The sequence below is a fragment of the Bos indicus x Bos taurus genome, chromosome 14 (assembly GCF_003369695.1).
Source record: "Bos indicus x Bos taurus breed Angus x Brahman F1 hybrid chromosome 14, Bos_hybrid_MaternalHap_v2.0, whole genome shotgun sequence".
NCBI lineage: Eukaryota > Metazoa > Chordata > Mammalia > Artiodactyla > Bovidae > Bos > Bos indicus x Bos taurus.
The window spans coordinates 15,880,587-15,895,560 of NC_040089.1; the positions used below are offsets into that span (position 1 = coordinate 15,880,587).

General features: G+C 46.6%; 3 protein-coding genes across 15 annotated transcripts in view; 2 read left to right on the forward strand and 1 right to left on the reverse strand.

The window, feature by feature from the left end:
* Positions 1-5,597, forward strand: part of MTSS1 (MTSS1, I-BAR domain containing) — a 160,585-nt gene extending 154,988 nt beyond the window's left edge. For 8 of the 11 annotated variants that reach the window (XM_027560870.1, XM_027560874.1, XM_027560879.1 and 5 more), the window contains 3 exons: positions 115-288; positions 638-800; positions 2,835-4,919. In XM_027560870.1, the coding sequence (XP_027416671.1) occupies positions 115-288; positions 638-800; positions 2,835-3,535 (1,038 nt within the window). In that variant the 3' untranslated portion in view covers positions 3,536-4,919. Of the gene's footprint in view, positions 1-114; positions 289-637; positions 801-2,834 lie in introns of all 11 variants that reach the window. The other 3 variants (XM_027560877.1, XM_027560880.1, XM_027560872.1) reach the window with 1 other exon arrangement.
* Positions 5,598-6,428: 831 nt separating this feature from the next.
* NDUFB9 (NADH:ubiquinone oxidoreductase subunit B9) lies at positions 6,429-13,934 on the reverse strand. Of its 2 annotated transcripts, none has more exons than XM_027560890.1 (4): positions 13,701-13,934; positions 10,346-10,538; positions 9,668-9,781; positions 6,429-6,744 (listed from the first exon to the last, which is right to left on the reverse strand). In XM_027560890.1, exons 2-4 carry the CDS (start codon positions 10,469-10,471, stop codon positions 6,613-6,615), a joined length of 372 nt encoding a protein of 123 aa, XP_027416691.1. In that variant the 5' UTR covers positions 10,472-10,538; positions 13,701-13,934; the 3' UTR covers positions 6,429-6,612. The 2 variants fall into 2 exon arrangements, with proteins under 2 accessions (XP_027416691.1, XP_027416690.1); XM_027560889.1 differs by having other exon boundaries at positions 13,586-13,739.
* The window catches only part of TATDN1 (TatD DNase domain containing 1), a 31,510-nt gene continuing 30,296 nt past the window's right edge, over positions 13,761-14,974 (forward strand). For both annotated transcript variants that reach the window (XM_027560884.1, XM_027560885.1), the window contains exon 1: positions 13,761-13,842. In XM_027560884.1, the coding sequence (XP_027416685.1) occupies positions 13,821-13,842 (22 nt within the window). In that variant the 5' untranslated portion in view covers positions 13,761-13,820. The remainder of the gene's footprint in view (positions 13,843-14,974) is intronic.

The following is a 14,974-nucleotide window of genomic DNA, read 5'->3' on the forward strand; positions in this document are numbered from 1 at the left end:
AGCTTCCTCCGTGGGGACCAGCCGCCTTCCGTGGGTGGGCAGCTGTCTGGAGGGTTCTCTGGCCTCCAAGTGGAGGCCGAGGCCCTGGTGCCTGACCACGCTTGCTCCACTCAGGACTGGGCCAAGCCAGGACCTTATGATCAGCCTCTTGTGAACACCCTTCAGCGCCGCAAAGAGAAGCGAGAGCCAGACCCCAGCGGAGCAGGCCCCGCTGCAGCAGGAGGTGCCCCTGCTGCTACCGAGGAGGCCCAAAGGCCAAGGAGCATGACCGTATCAGCCGCCACCAGGGTAACAACGCTCTTGTTTTCTTCAGCTGGCCGGGGCCCTCCACACCTGGCCAGGGGCCACGTGCTGGCCAGCGGCTGGAGGGACCTGAGCCCCTTTCCCCAACTCCCTGGTCTATGGCATTTAGAAGACCCCCAGGGAAGGTCTCATATGTGAGTTAGACTCTAGAACTTTCTAGAGCCTGGTTAGGGCCCAAGCAAGCTGACAGCCTCCTGGGCCCACAGACCCAGTGGTGGTCATGGGAACAGAGTAGGAGTCCAGTCAAAGCCCCATTGGAAGAGTAGAAAGGCTCTGGGGTTATCAGACAGGGACTCATAGCCCCGGGATCTCGTCTCTTTCCTCCCACCTGCAGCCCGGGGAGGAGATGGAGGCTTGTGAGGAACTGGCATTGGCCCTGTCTCGGGGCCTCCAGCTGGACACCCAGAGGAGCAGCCGGGATTCACTTCAGTGCTCCAGTGGCTACAGCACCCAGACCACCACCCCCTGCTGCTCTGAGGACACCATCCCCTCCCAAGGTAGGAGGCAGCCTAGGCTTTCCAGCCGGGCTTCCTGAGCAGTGCCAGGTGAGGACGGGGGGCCCTCCCCACTGGGAGGAGGCAGAAGTCCGTCCAGACACCATCGAGCATCTTGGAATTCTTGGGAGGGGATCCATCTGTGATTGTTAGGTAGCTGCCATCCAAGGAAGTGGCCAGACTTTCACAGCTTTGCTGGTTCTTCACCTTCAGGGTTCAGGGAAGTTCCCATATGAACACAAGATGCTATTAATGATACTGTATCATTTGTGTTTGGCACTTTGTAGTAAGTACTCTGGGCTTCCCTGATGGCTCAGAGGGTAAAGAATCCACCGGCCAACGCAGGTTCGATCCTTGGGTCAGGAAGATCCCTTGGAGGAGGATGGCAACCCACTCCAGTGTTCCTGCCTGAAAAATCCCACGGACAAGGTTGCAAAGTCAGACATGACTGAGCGACTAGATAAAAACAGACTAAGCACTTTATTGTCCCATTTATTTGTCACAGCCACTTATATAACATGTATGCATGCTCACTCAGTTGTTTCCAACTCTTTGCAGCCCCATGGACTGTAGCCCACTAGGCTCCCCTGCCCATGGAATTCTCCAGGCAAGAATACTGGAGTGAGTTGCCATATTCTCCTTCAGGGAATCTTCCTGACCCAGGGATCACACTGTGTCTCTTGTGTGTCCTGCATTGGCAGGCAGGTTCTTCACCACTGCGCCACCTGGGAAGCCCATGTGTATATTTATCCTCATTTTACATACTTGGAGACTGAGGCCCAGGGTTCACACAAGTAATAAGCAGAGCTAGAGTTTGAATCTAAGATCTGTCAAGAGTCTGAAACCCAAATTCTTAACCTGTTCCAGCCAAATTTTCTATGAACCCACCTCTCTGATGCCTCTCCCCAGACAGCCACAAGGCCAGCACGATGGCATTCCAGCCAGTAGGAGAGATCTGTGAGAGTTGGCCAAGCCCATTGGCAGTCCTTCATTCAGGTCTCTCAGACAGTGGGTCTCAGTGGAGGACCGTCTTTCTCCCCAGAGGACACTTGGCAACATCTAGAGACATTTTTCGGAGAAGGCAGTGGCACCCCACCCCAGTACTCTTGCCTGAAAATCCCATGGACGGAGGAGCCTGGTAGGCTGCAGTCCATGGGGTCGCTGAGGGTCGGACACGACTGAGCGACTTCACTTTCACTTTTCATTTTCATGCATTGGAGAAGGAAATGGCAACCCATTCCAGTGTTCTTGCCTGGAGAATCCCAGGGACGGGGGAGCCTGGTGGGCTGCTGTCTATGGGGTCGCACAGAGTCAGACACGACTGAAGCGACTTAGCAGCAGCAGCAGCAAAGACATTTTTAGTTGTGACAGTTGGAGGGGGTGCTACTGGCATCTGGTAGACAGCCAGGGATGCTGCTAAACATCCCATAATACAGCCTAAAGACCCCCGCACCCCGCCCCAGAACTGACCTGGCCCAGATGACAGAGTGCTGCTGTTCAGAAACGTGCTCTGAGGTGTTCAGGCTGGACGCTTTTCCCCTCCCATGTGACCCTGTGTTGGGAGAGGAAGTGAGCACACTGCACTGATGGAACCTGTCTTGTGCATAGTTTTCAGAGACTCGCTGCCAGTTCCGTTGTTTTTCTAGTCTTTGCACGAATGGGCTGATCATGGGGGAGGTCTGTATGGTCCATGTGGGGTTTGTTTCTCACATCGCATTCTAGGCTGGAGAGGCTATTTCCTCCTTCCACCCTCTTTACTCCTCCCAGAGGTTCTCAGAGGCAGCGTTTTGCATCCTTCCAGCTCAGCGGTATCTGAGTGCAAGCCTGTTGTGTCCAGTGCTCTCTGGTGCTCAGGGCTCCCTTGGTGAACAAAATGACAATCCCCATCAAGGAGTTCTTAGATGGTGGGGGCCTGGAAACCCAGGGAGGCTTGGGGTGAAGTTGCGGGTGAAGTCCCTGGCCTTCTGTCCTCCCAACACAGAGAATGAAAAAGCACAGCCACCACCTCGGAGATTTCTAATTGGATCCTCTAATCAGTTTCAGATTACGATTATTTCTCTGTAAGTGGTGACCAGGAGGCCGATCAGCAGGAGTTTGACAAATCCTCCACCATCCCGAGAAACAGTGACATCAGCCAGTCCTATCGAAGGATGTTCCAAGCCAAGCGCCCGGCCTCGACCGCGGGCCTTCCCACCACCCTCGGACCTGCTATGGTCACCCCAGGGGTTGCAACCATCCGACGGACCCCTTCCACCAAGCCTTCTGTCCGCCGGGGGACCATAGGAGCCGGTCCCATCCCCATCAAGACACCCGTGATCCCTGTTAAGACCCCCACGGTCCCAGACCTCCCTGGGGTGCTGCCAGCCCCTCCAGATGGGCCTGAGGAGCGGGGTGAGCACAGCCCAGAGTCGCCGTCTGTGGCTGAGAGCCCTCAAGGTGTCACCAGTGTGCCCACCTCAATGTGGAGCGGCCAAGCTTCCGTCAACCCCCCTCTTCCAGGCCCAAAGCCGAGCATCCCCGAGGAGCACAGACAGGCGATTCCAGAAAGTGAGGCCGAAGACCAGGAGAGGGATCCCCCAAGTGCCACTGCCTCCCCAGGCCAGGTTCCAGAGAGCGACCCTGCAGATGTGAGCCCGAGGGACGTCCCGCAAGGAGAAGACATGCTGAACGCCATCCGAAGGGGCGTGAAACTGAAGAAGACCACAACAAATGACCGCTCAGCCCCGCGCTTCTCTTAGGCTCTCTTAGGCTCACAAGAAATGCTGCCAGTGGGGAATGAACTGTCTAATTAATAAGACCTAATTTGTCTTGATCCATTCCAATCTATAATCAAAAGATTTTGTAGGCAACTCAGAACACAGCTCTTTTGAAAGTACACCTTTAGATAAGAATTAAAAGCAACATACGTAACTGACATAACCTTGATCTTTTAATTTGTAAATATCAAGTTTTCTTTCTGCACATTTTAATCTTAAGTTTCCCTTTTGATTTTTCTGAAGGTGCCAAATTCCATTTAACTTTTTTACAAGTCTTTGTAAAATTTTAAATGCATAAGGGCGGGGGGAGGTCGGGCAGGGGAACCACAAAGTTAGTGATTTCAGAAGAAAGGATAACTATACTTAGCTTTTTTTCTTTTGTTTTCCTGCAAGCTTTTGTAGATGCATTGTAGTAGTCTGGCTTAGGAGCAAATTCAAGTTATTTTAATGTACAAACAAAATGGATAAGGAGTAAAAATCCTTATCCAAGCAAACTACTTTCGGGATGAGAAATGCGGGAGTCAGTTGATGAGCAATATCTGGAGTGAAGTAACTCTGGAAATGGTAGACTGTGTTGGGATTGGGGGGAGGGCCGGGGGAGGGGCACACTGTCAACATAGCCGATCCTGTTACGTTTAAGGGTAGCCTTGTAGGTTGAATTTCTAGTAGCTTCATGGTAAATGCATCCGAATAAGCCATACTGGATTGCAGTGTTTGTTTCTGTAGGGTGTTTAAGGACTTCCTTTCTCCCACGATTCCTCCTGACTGCACACAGCACCCACCTCCAGTCCTGTGCATGCGGCCGCCACCAGGTAGACATAGAACCCCCACTTCAGTTACTCGTCTGTTATACCCACTTTCATTGAGTCCAAATGCATCCAAAATGGTAAGGCAGTTTTAAAAATGTGAAAACATTTAAAAATGATAGCAGGGAATTCTTAGATATAGCAAATGCCTTTTACTTAACTGTGCCCAGCAGGCTGGGTGCGTTGAAAAGCCCAAATATTTTGAAAAAACTCGAGCGGATTTAACAAGGGTAACCAGCTTGGAGTCTAGCAACTTGCCAATGTGTTTACCAGTCTGGGGGCTTGTTTTTCTTATCTTCTTTTAAATAAGTGGCAGTTAACTGGCTTCATACTAAACATTGGAGAGGAGGATTTCTTTCTTGTCACCTGGAATCTGACCACTATACTGTCCTCTTTTTTGTATTCTAGGTAATGTTTTTTGGAATGGATTTCTGTCTTTTCTTTAAGTGAAAGTTAAATCTGTTATAATGCCCATCCCCTAAAGCCAACAGAGATTTGTAGATTTAAAGGGATCACATCTGGGGACTCTATCGGTGTTTTTTTTTTTAAAAAAAAAAAAAGCCAGCCTCTTAGTAGGGTCAGTTGAAAGTGCTCATTTGGGACCGAACCTCTCAAGGAGAAAGAGCCTGGCAGGTCCCCCAGGGCCTGCAGATCTCTGTTGGTGCTAAGCTTCGGCTACATAGTCTTATGCTTTAATACATAACTGCATTGGATGTGAAAGAAACATACCTGTATAGTCACTGTTCTATATATTAACATTTAACACTGCTGTGATCGCTCAAGGACATTTTATGTTATGGCTTTAAAGCAAAGGCATGATTATTAGAAACTATTTAAGCTTTTTTTCTTTGAAAAACAAGCTCCTTTTACAGAATATAAGCAACAGTAGTGCCTGTGGTTTAGCCCACCAATCTTGATGACTAAAAGTAGCTGATGCATTGTGCATATGATGCTTGAGATGGTTTTTGCAAAAGCAGAAATCACTGCAAGGTAATTACGTTAGATAAAAGTGGTATTTTAAACCTTTGAAATAAATGGATGTAACTGTACCTTGGTACAGCTTTTCACTTGTTTAGTTTTTAAACGTTAGTATAATCTGAATAAATTTAATATAAAATGTTGCCAAATTCAATGTAGAAAGAATGTGACAAAACACCTTGGGTAGTTCTGTTTGTGTTTTTGCATATTGTAAAAGCAGTGTCACAGCTAAAAATAAAGAAATTGTTTCTAAAGGTAAATTATTGTGGTTTAGTTGCTAGTTTGTACTGAGAGTTGACCTCTCCCTGTGCAGTTTTTTGTTCTAAACTTGTATAAATAACAATTGTGTAACGTGTCTCCCTTCTACCTTGTAACAGTTGCTTCAGCCTACATTATAAATAAAGAACCACTAGAAAAAAAGCCCTGCATTTCAAGTCTTATTAAAATTTAGGCTGAGGTCTTGGTCAAATGTTAGAAGATGGGCTGAAACATTTCTGTGCACCCTAAGAACATTTAGTTGCCTGACCTAAGTGTTAGGTTCCAGTGAGTTTAATGTTAACAGTTCCAGTGAGTTACTAAGAACCGCAACTAGCAGGGTTCGGTTGATTTCTAAAACGGCTTTACCTTTAGGAAGAAAACCAAACACTTCATTTCGTTTTTGCCGCCCTTACCTTTGTGTCTGCAGACAATCCAAGCTCCAGTAGAGGGAGCAAAGCTGGGAAACTGCCTTTGAAATGACTGTCACAAAAGTGCCGTTCAGATCAAACGCTTTAACCCCAGACACCAAACTCCAATCCTGAGAACCCCATAAACTGCATGCTTATTTGCTGAATGTGTGCTTCTTAAGAGTGGTCCCTTAATCAAAGCTAAAATTCCATGAGTGGAATCTAGGACAGAAAAGTTATCTTACACCCTCACTACTGGTGTGCTTTCTCTTAGCCTCTTATGCCTTCCACTCATTACAGCTGAGTGAAGCCTTCAACTCAAGTTTATTCAAGTAAATCTTGTATCTGGTTCTGCTGTATAGTTTTCCCTTGATAGCATATTTATCAATATGACTTAATGGGGAAGAACAGACACATCTGACCGACTACATTTCACATACTTTTCTTTATATGTGTAACCGCTAAGAAAAGGACAGCAGCCCAGTCGCCTGGCATGTCACTGCTCTGAAGAACACATCAGTCATACAGGTGGAGTTATTTTATTAGGGCAAGTGTGTGTCCCGTTAACTCATCTCACTTGCGAGTGTGACTGTGAGGCATCTTCCTCTCTCTACATGGGCCGCTCCCGGGGTCTGGTCACGATATGCCACCACAGAGGGGGCAAGTCGCCTTGCTTTCGGGCTGGGGGCAAAGCTTCAGTTCGGGGACCACCAACTGGGGTTTCCTCCTGCAGCTGCTTCACCTAGAAGAGGGGTAAGGAAGAACAATTAGAAAAGGAGTCGAACTGAAGGTCCGACCTCTGCTGTGGAGCGGTGTCAGCGGTGTTTCTACTGTGTCACGTGACACTATAGAAAAGGGTTGTTTATACAGAACTGCATTATTTTTATGCCCATATTTTAACTCGGATACAAAAGCTGTTCTCCTTCAAGGTTTTCCCATTCTTAAAACAGCAAAGCTGAGAACAAAACCTCCTACCCTACTGCCTACTCATTAAGCGAAACCCTGACAATTACTACTCCAAGTTCCCCTTGTTATGGCCCCTTCACCTGACCACCCTCCATGTTCTCGTATCTCTGCAAAGTGGTCTCCAAAAGCACTGTTAAGAAACCTCCATTTGAATACACTAGGGATGTTAATTTAAAAGCCCTCCAAATAGCAATCAGGTACAAACGTGTTCAGTCCTGCCCTCTGCTGCCCAGCTACGCCTTGTTCCAGCGAAGCTCCGAGACCACCACTGTCCTAACAGAGGAGGAGACCCAAGGCACCCACATTCCAGAGCCATGATTTTTTGAACCTCCCTACAGAAAACCAATTCTGGGTTGTGGCAAACCTGGGCTACAGGACATGTGCTGTTTAATAATGTCGATGGAATAAGTAAAGGAGGAAGGTTTTGGGGAGAGGTTACCAAAGCGGTCAACTGCAGAATGAATCTGCTGCTCTCCATGAACAAACACACCTCAAGTTGCCAAATGCTCACATACTTCTTGGAAAACACTGCCCTCCTTGATCACAAAATCATGATTTCAAGTAAGCCAATATCCCAGTAACCAGTGGCCTCTTCCAGCTCATTTACTTAAAGGCCCCTTGAAAATAAGGGGCCTTCTTGAACTCATAGAGGCTACCAGTTCACACGTTCTCCCACATGACTTGCCCTTCTCTGCATGAGTCTCCTGTGTACCTCCCTACTTGATCCAGCTAGACTAGACTCCATCACGAAAATCACTCCCTATGGAGTAAACTTCAATTCCTTGTCGCTCTTGACAGAGAATAGCCACACTGTCTACCTGCAGGCCTGCACCCGTACAGCTTAGTATTGCTAAAGAGAAAAAAAAAATCTGCAACAAACTGGAGTCACAACGCATCTATTCCCAGGCTCACACGGGCCTTCAGCAACCCATGGCAATCTTCCTGCTCCTCTCCAGCAAGCTCATCCTCTGGCCCACAATTATCACACCCTTTCCATGTTCTGCAAACATGCTTTGCCCACTCCCTGGCTTTTCCTTATTTCACTTAAAAAAGAGAAGCCAGCACATGAAAGTCTGTCATTTCCCCATTATCAAAACTTCTAACCCAAAAGTATTTGCCTACAGCTTCTGTCCAATAAGAATGGAGGAAGAATCCCTTCTCCTTTCAAAGGCCCCCACACAGGCTCGGAATCCTTAAAAATTTTCCTTCTGTACCTGTTCCATCTCAATTCGGCATTACCAGACTCTCCCTCACCCCAAATCTCACCAGCACATATGCATTATTATTTTAAAAGAAAGTAATCTCTCGGTCTCCAGTTACTGCCCCATTTCTTCATTCTCCTCAGCAAATGTTCAAGAGCCATCTCTCCCTTCCGTTTTCTCCTCAGGTTCCAATCAATCTTTGTGTGACAGGTAAGCTCAAGTCAGGGCCACTGATGCCTTTTCTGTAACTAACACCTTTTGACATTATTTCCAGGACTCTAGTCCACGTCAAAGATGACTGGCCCTGGCCACTATTCCTGAAACACTTTCTCTTGGATCTAAGGATCTCAAACCTTTCTGTGGCTCTCCGCCAGCCTCCACTTAATCCACTTCCTCTGCTGTGGAGAGGGAACTGGGAAGAGGCCCCTCACCCCCCCTTCTGTGGCTTTTAAAACAATTGATAACGCCCCCATTTCTGTTCTGAGCCCAAATCTCCTCTGAGTTCCAAATCTGCACATCCAAAGTCACCCTCTGACACCTGCACCAGATGTCTCACAGCATTCTCAACTTTAACATTTTTAAACATTTAAAACTGAACACCTGATTGTCCTCTGACATCTGTTTTCTCTTCTCTTCCCTATCTCAATAAACACCACCACGCAACTCCACATGCTGAAGCTTAAAACCTGGAAATCATTCTTGATTCTCCCCTGTCCTTCACTCTACACAGTCCCCCCACCCCAATCCAATCCCTCATCACATCCCTGAAACAATATCCTGGAGCTGCTTCCTTCCACACCCACCGTACCCATCCTAGTGCCAGCTGTGTAATCTCTGGACAAAACTACTGCAATAACCCAGACCGGTCTCTTCCCTTCTCCACATGCCCTCTCCAATTTCTTTTTCACACTACAGCAAGACTGAATTTTTTAAAATACAAATCAGGGCTTCCCTAGTGGCTCAGTGGTGAAGAATTCACCTGCCAATGCACCAGATATAGGTTCAGTCCCTGATCCAGGGAGATTTCACAGGCTACAGAGCAACTAAGCCCGTGTATCGCAAGTATCGAGGCTGTGCTCTAGAGCCTGGGAGCTGCAGCTACTGAAGCTGACATGCCCTTGAGTCCACGCTCAACAACAACAAAAGCCACCGCAATGAGAAGTCTGCAAGTGGCAACTAGAGAGTATCCCCTGCTTGCCGCAACTAGAGAAAAGTCCTCATAGCAATGAAGACCCAGCACAGCCAAAAAATGAGTAAGTTTTAAATACATATATAAATCAGTCATCATGAGTGGAAAAATACCCAGGGCGCTGGTGGAGGAGATTAAAAGATTATAGAGTAGAGGAAAGTCAAGCAAAGGATTATGGAGGGGAAGGAGAAGCAAAATTAAAGAAGAGAAAAGCCCGAAGACCAGGAAACACGTTTAACCTATTTCTAAGGTGGCTGTAAATGTTGTATTGAACACAAGCTGAAAGAGAAAGTATAGGCAAGACTCACCTCCCGCTCCCAGCTCTCCCTCCGCAGTTTCTTCCATTGCTCTCTCTTAGCAAAGTAGTCAGGATACATCGCCTTCTCCGAAGGATGCCAGTCATCTAAGCACCACTCGGGAACCTGTCAGGAGGGGAAATCACAGCATCACTCCACAGAACACATTTACATGTCACAGGGAGGGCCTTCTCAGGAGATAAAAATCAATGCATTTTTATAACAATTCTAAGTACCAGACTTGCTTCTGACACTAAGCCATACAGCAGAGGACCAAAATAAAGGAGAACACCTTAGACTGAAACAGCCTAGGGCTGAAAAACAGCAAGATCAGTCCAAAGAGAACTGGGATCGTCCCTCCCCTACCTGAGCTCTCTAAACATCCAATGTGGCTTTACGTTATTTGGAAATACCACTTAGAATACGAAGCATCAATTGAAACTGCTTAACTTCCAGATCCAAAAATGAGTTATTTACCCATTCCTTAAAGACTTTCCTTTGTCAAAGAGTTTACTGCAAGACCCTGGCTCTGAGTTTGGAAAGAAAAGTCTTGATGGCATCTGGGAGAGAGAAAACTTGACACTGAAAAAAATGTGTAACTGTCAGAAAAGAAATCTAGCTGCTCTTAAAAAGGCGAGTGGTTTCCGGGGCTGAGGTTTGAAATTCAACACACCTGTGGTCCTCACCTACCTTGTAACACTCGTATCTCTCATAGGAGGTGCCCCCTGGAGACTCAGGGAAGATGTACGGCTGGGGGTGCTGACCATGCCAGAATTCTTCCTCTGCCTCTCTCAGCAGCTGGGTGGCCTTCACCATGTCCTTTTCATTCTTATGTTCATCAAACCGGGCTCTCAACAAGCAAGCAAAGTACCGGTATTTATCCCTTAAACCAAAATGGTTTTGGAGATTAGAAATATAATCTACTCAATCGGGCAGTAGAACTATCTGACAAGAGGCGGTACTTCCACTAATGCCTCCCAGGTGAGTAGTGCAACTTCCCACCCCTCCCTGGACCCTGTCAATGGAGCGGCCGCATCATTACGACAGCTTTCTTGGCAGTACCCCCCCAAACACCAGCAGCAAAAAACTACTGTAGTAATAAACACAGCCTATTAATAAACACAGCCTAACCTCTTTCCCCATCTCCTCTATAGGAGGATCATTCAATTCATTGAATGACAACTTACTGAACTTCCTCCTACCTTGTGCTAGACACTGATCTAAACTCTGGACACAGAGATGTGGAAGGCAGATATTAACATGGTGGCAACAGTGTGGCTCAAAACACACCTGGGTTCAAATTCTGAATCTGACACTAGCTGCATGACCTTAGGCAAGTTCTGGTCAGGTTCTAGAAAGTGTTAGTGAAACTGTTCCTCAGTTGTGTCTGACTCTTTGCAACCCCATTGACTAGCCCACCAGGCTCCTCTGTCCATGAGATTTTCCAGGCAAGGATACTTGAGTGGGCTGCTATAGATACAGAGATCATTTATGGGGCTTAAAATTTTTTTAATTAATTTGTAAAACAATAGCTGATTTACAATGTTGCATTAGTTTCTGGTGTACAGCAAAATGAATCAGTTATACATACTTTTCATATTCATACATATACTTTTTCATATTCTCTTCCATTATAGCTTATTATAAGATACTGAATATAATTCCCTGTGCCATACAGTAGATCCTTGTTATAGACAATAGTCTGTATCTGCTAATCTCAAACTCCTAATTTATACCTCCACCCCAACTTCCCCTTTGGTAACCATACATTTGTTTTGTCTGTCTGTTTTGTAATTAAATTCATTTGTATATTTTAGATTCCAAATATAAGTGATATCATATTAGTCTTGTCTTTTTGACTTACTTCACTTAGTATAATCATCTCTAGGGTCATCCATGTTGCTACAAATAGCATTATTTCAGTCTTTTTTATGGCTGAGTAATAACAGGGCTTTGATAATACAGGCCACAGATAATAAGGGTCTGAAGCAAGCCACAGTGACGGATGGTGACAGGAGAGAAACATTTAGACTACAAATTTATGAGAGCAGGCTATGGAGTCAGATTGCTTAAGACTGAATCTTAGCTCTGCAGTTACTAGCTGTGTGATCTAGGGTAAATTACTTAAAGTCTTTAGGCCATGGGTTCCTCCTCCATTAAAGTGTTAATAACATTATCTATATCTTCAGGCTGTCCTTAAAGATGTGATAAGCTAAAACATATAAACACACTTCACACAGTGCTGGGTACATCCTCAGTGCTCAATGTCAACTACTAATATTATTACAGTGGGACGAGAACTTACAAAAATCAAGGTCCAGTTGTACACGGCATATAAGTATGTATGTGTATGACTCTGGCAGAGGGGTAAGTTTTGAGCACCCGAAAATACTACTAAGACTTAAAGCTGAGTGACTATATTACTAGTAATGCCATTAGCTGAGACAGGGAATTTGGGAAGAGTCAAAATGAGGTAGTGAAAATAAAAGTAAGTTCAGCTTCAGAGCACTGTAGGTAATCTAACAAATAGCTGGAAATACAGCTCGAGAGACAAGTCCCAACAATAGATGAGGCTGCACAGTGTATATACAGCAATAATCAAGCGTCTAGGATGGACCCATGCAGAACAAATAGCACTGTGAGGGCAAATGGAATAAAAAAAAAATCGGGAAAGTACAGAGAAGAGACGTTAGGAGATTTAAAGGAACGCTGAGTTAGTGTTATCATGGTAACTACATTTACCCTTTCCTCCAAAGCTAATATTAATATTCCCAGATGTAGTTCAGCACTGCCTAAATTCTTGATGGCTTGACTTCCTTCATCTTATAAAACTGATAATTCTCTATGCTGTTTACATGTCCTTCTTTCCCATTAATCCATAAACTGCAACAGCTGAGAAAAAAATCCTTGTTAATATTTATTTATTCATCAGCCAGCATAGAACCTGAACGGCAAATTCTGACATGAATAAAAAGAATCAGGAAAGTAACGAACCCTACAGCCTTGAACCGGGCCATCCTGCTGCCTAGCAAAGAGAAGTAAGCCGATGACTTACAATCATCCCAAATATATAAAATCTGGGCTTCAAGGATGCCCTTCACAGCTTTTCCAGACATACTCAGTTTCCTATAGCTTAGAAGTTTTCCTCAGAAGCCCTTCTCCTTAGACTTAGGATTCTGCTAAGGGAGTAGAGCCCTTGCATTCATACATCTTGGGTTGTTACTCCAGCAGGCACTGCACTTAGATCACAAAAATCCATGTTTTAAGATTGGGTTCTAAAATTGTGTTCTAAGACTAGTTCCAGATGGACAAGAGAGGAAAAGAAAAAAATTATGTGGGAGATAAAGAATTATGTGGGATGAAGCTATAAAGAGGAAAGCTGATGGGGGTGGGGTGGGGGTGATGATGCTTTAGAGTTAAGACACCTGAGTTTTAATCCTGGCTAGGCCACTTACCAGCTGTAGGGCCTTGAGCAAGTTATTCTCTTGCCTTTTCTCATCTATAAAATAAGGCTAAATCATCCCTAACTCCCAGAGGTGCGAGAACTAAAGAAAAGAACGCACTTGTTATGACTGCCAATATTAGGAACGCGGTCACGAAGGAAGCTATTATTGAGTGAGCGCTGGAGGCACAACACAGTCCATCTGTGGTACTTTCTTTCTCTTGTTATGCAACCCTCTGCGTGGGTACCGCGTTCGTTTTCCTGATTAGAAAACCGAGGCCCGAGCCAGATAAACAAGTCTTCAAGGTCTCCCAGATGTGGGCGATGAATTCCGCATTCGAACCCGGGTCTAGAGGCGGGCTTTGGGGGCGAGGAGCTGCGTTCCCACCCCGTCCCCTAAGTCCTTGAGCCGCCCGGTACCAGGGCCTCTCGGCCTCTGTGGGAGCCCCCGGGGTCACCTCCCCGCACTCTGGGTCCCCATCTCCCACCTGTGGATGCACCATGATTCCAGGTGTCGCAGCGCCCGCTTATAAAGCCGCAGCACCTTCTGCTGGTGGGTCAGATAGGCCCCCGACGACAAAAATGCCATGATGGCCGGCTCACCTTCAGCGGCCCTGGGGGCTCCCGGGAAACCGGATGTCAGCGGCGAGGGGGCGGGGCGATAGAGGGCCTTTTCCGCTTCCGCCGAGGAGAACCTGGGGCTGCAAACCTGGGGCTGCAGTCATGAGTCGTTTCAAATTCGTGGGTAAGAGTTTGCCAGGATTTGGGGCATTTCGATTCCCGGGCATCGCGCACCGCTGCTAGAGGGCCCAGGACGTGAGCTCTCCAGCTCTTTGCCGGGTTGAACGTGCACTCCGCGCAAGAGGGCGCGGGGAGGCCTCTGGGTGCTGGTAATGTTCTGGTGCTCAGTCTGGGTGCTGGCTTCACCGGTGTACTTATTTGTGAAAATTGACGAACTTCGCAGTTATGACTTGTGCTCTTTCCAATATGTTGTTGTATTCAATAAAAAGAAAAAAAGAACAACCACTAAAAAACTCAAAGCCAGACTTTGTATTCGCTTCTAGCCTACGTGCACCTTCCACCCCTTCCCGCTTGTTTGGCGGAGAGGAGGACGGGTATGGCTTCGAGGGACGTGTTCACTCACTGTATTCGTATCATAGTTCATATAACATTTACTGAGCGCCTCTGGTGGGCCAGGCATCGTCCTAGGAACACAGATCTGTCCTTAATCTGCTGGCATCACCATCTGGTGGGGAAACTGGAGGACAATGGGAAGAGAAACAAGTTGTGTACTTGGCAAGTACACTAACCTTTCAGCATCGGTAGAACAAGAGAGGAAGAATTCGACAGGAACTAAAGGAGTACGCGCATTTAGTACCACGCACTCAGGAAAGGTGGGGGGCGGGGGCGAGGGGAGGGCACGGATATTGTGAGCTAGGATTGGAAAGCTGACTTGGGAATTGAATGTGTTGCTGAGTTTAATTTTACTGTGTATAGAGTGGAGGTTCACTGGAGGCTTTTGACAAGGAGCATTCCTTAAGCAAATCATTGGATGCCAGTTTCACATTGGGAGCCTTGGGCTGTGGGATACAGCAGTGGGTAAAGCAGGGCATGTGCCTTCTTTGTGAACTTTCTAGCCACTTGAAGTGGGAAAATGACAGCTGTTGTGTAGGTTTGGTAGCTCACAGGGAGAGGCAGGGAAGCATATTGGAACTTGAGCAAGGGCATTGGAAAAGGGAGAGAGAAATGGGGCAGAGGTACAGATGCAGCGTTTAGTGGCTGAGAGTTTACAAGTAAGGGAGAGTAAACATGATTCAGGGTTGGGATAAATACCTCAATATGAAATGGAAGCCTGAAGTGGGTGGGAGACGTAAGGA

Coding starts and splice junctions, on each gene's coding strand:
- NDUFB9 (XM_027560889.1), bottom strand. CDS start 13,686: ATGGCATTTTTGTCGTCGGGGGCCTATCTGACCCACCAGCAGAAGGTG. Junction 10,539..13,585: donor GAATCATGGTGCATCCACAG/GTGGGAGATGGG, acceptor TTTTGGTTTAAG/GGATAAATACCGGTACTTTG. Junction 6,745..9,667: donor GGGAGAGCTGGGAGCGGGAG/GTGAGTCTTGCC, acceptor CCCCTCTTCTAG/GTGAAGCAGCTGCAGGAGGA.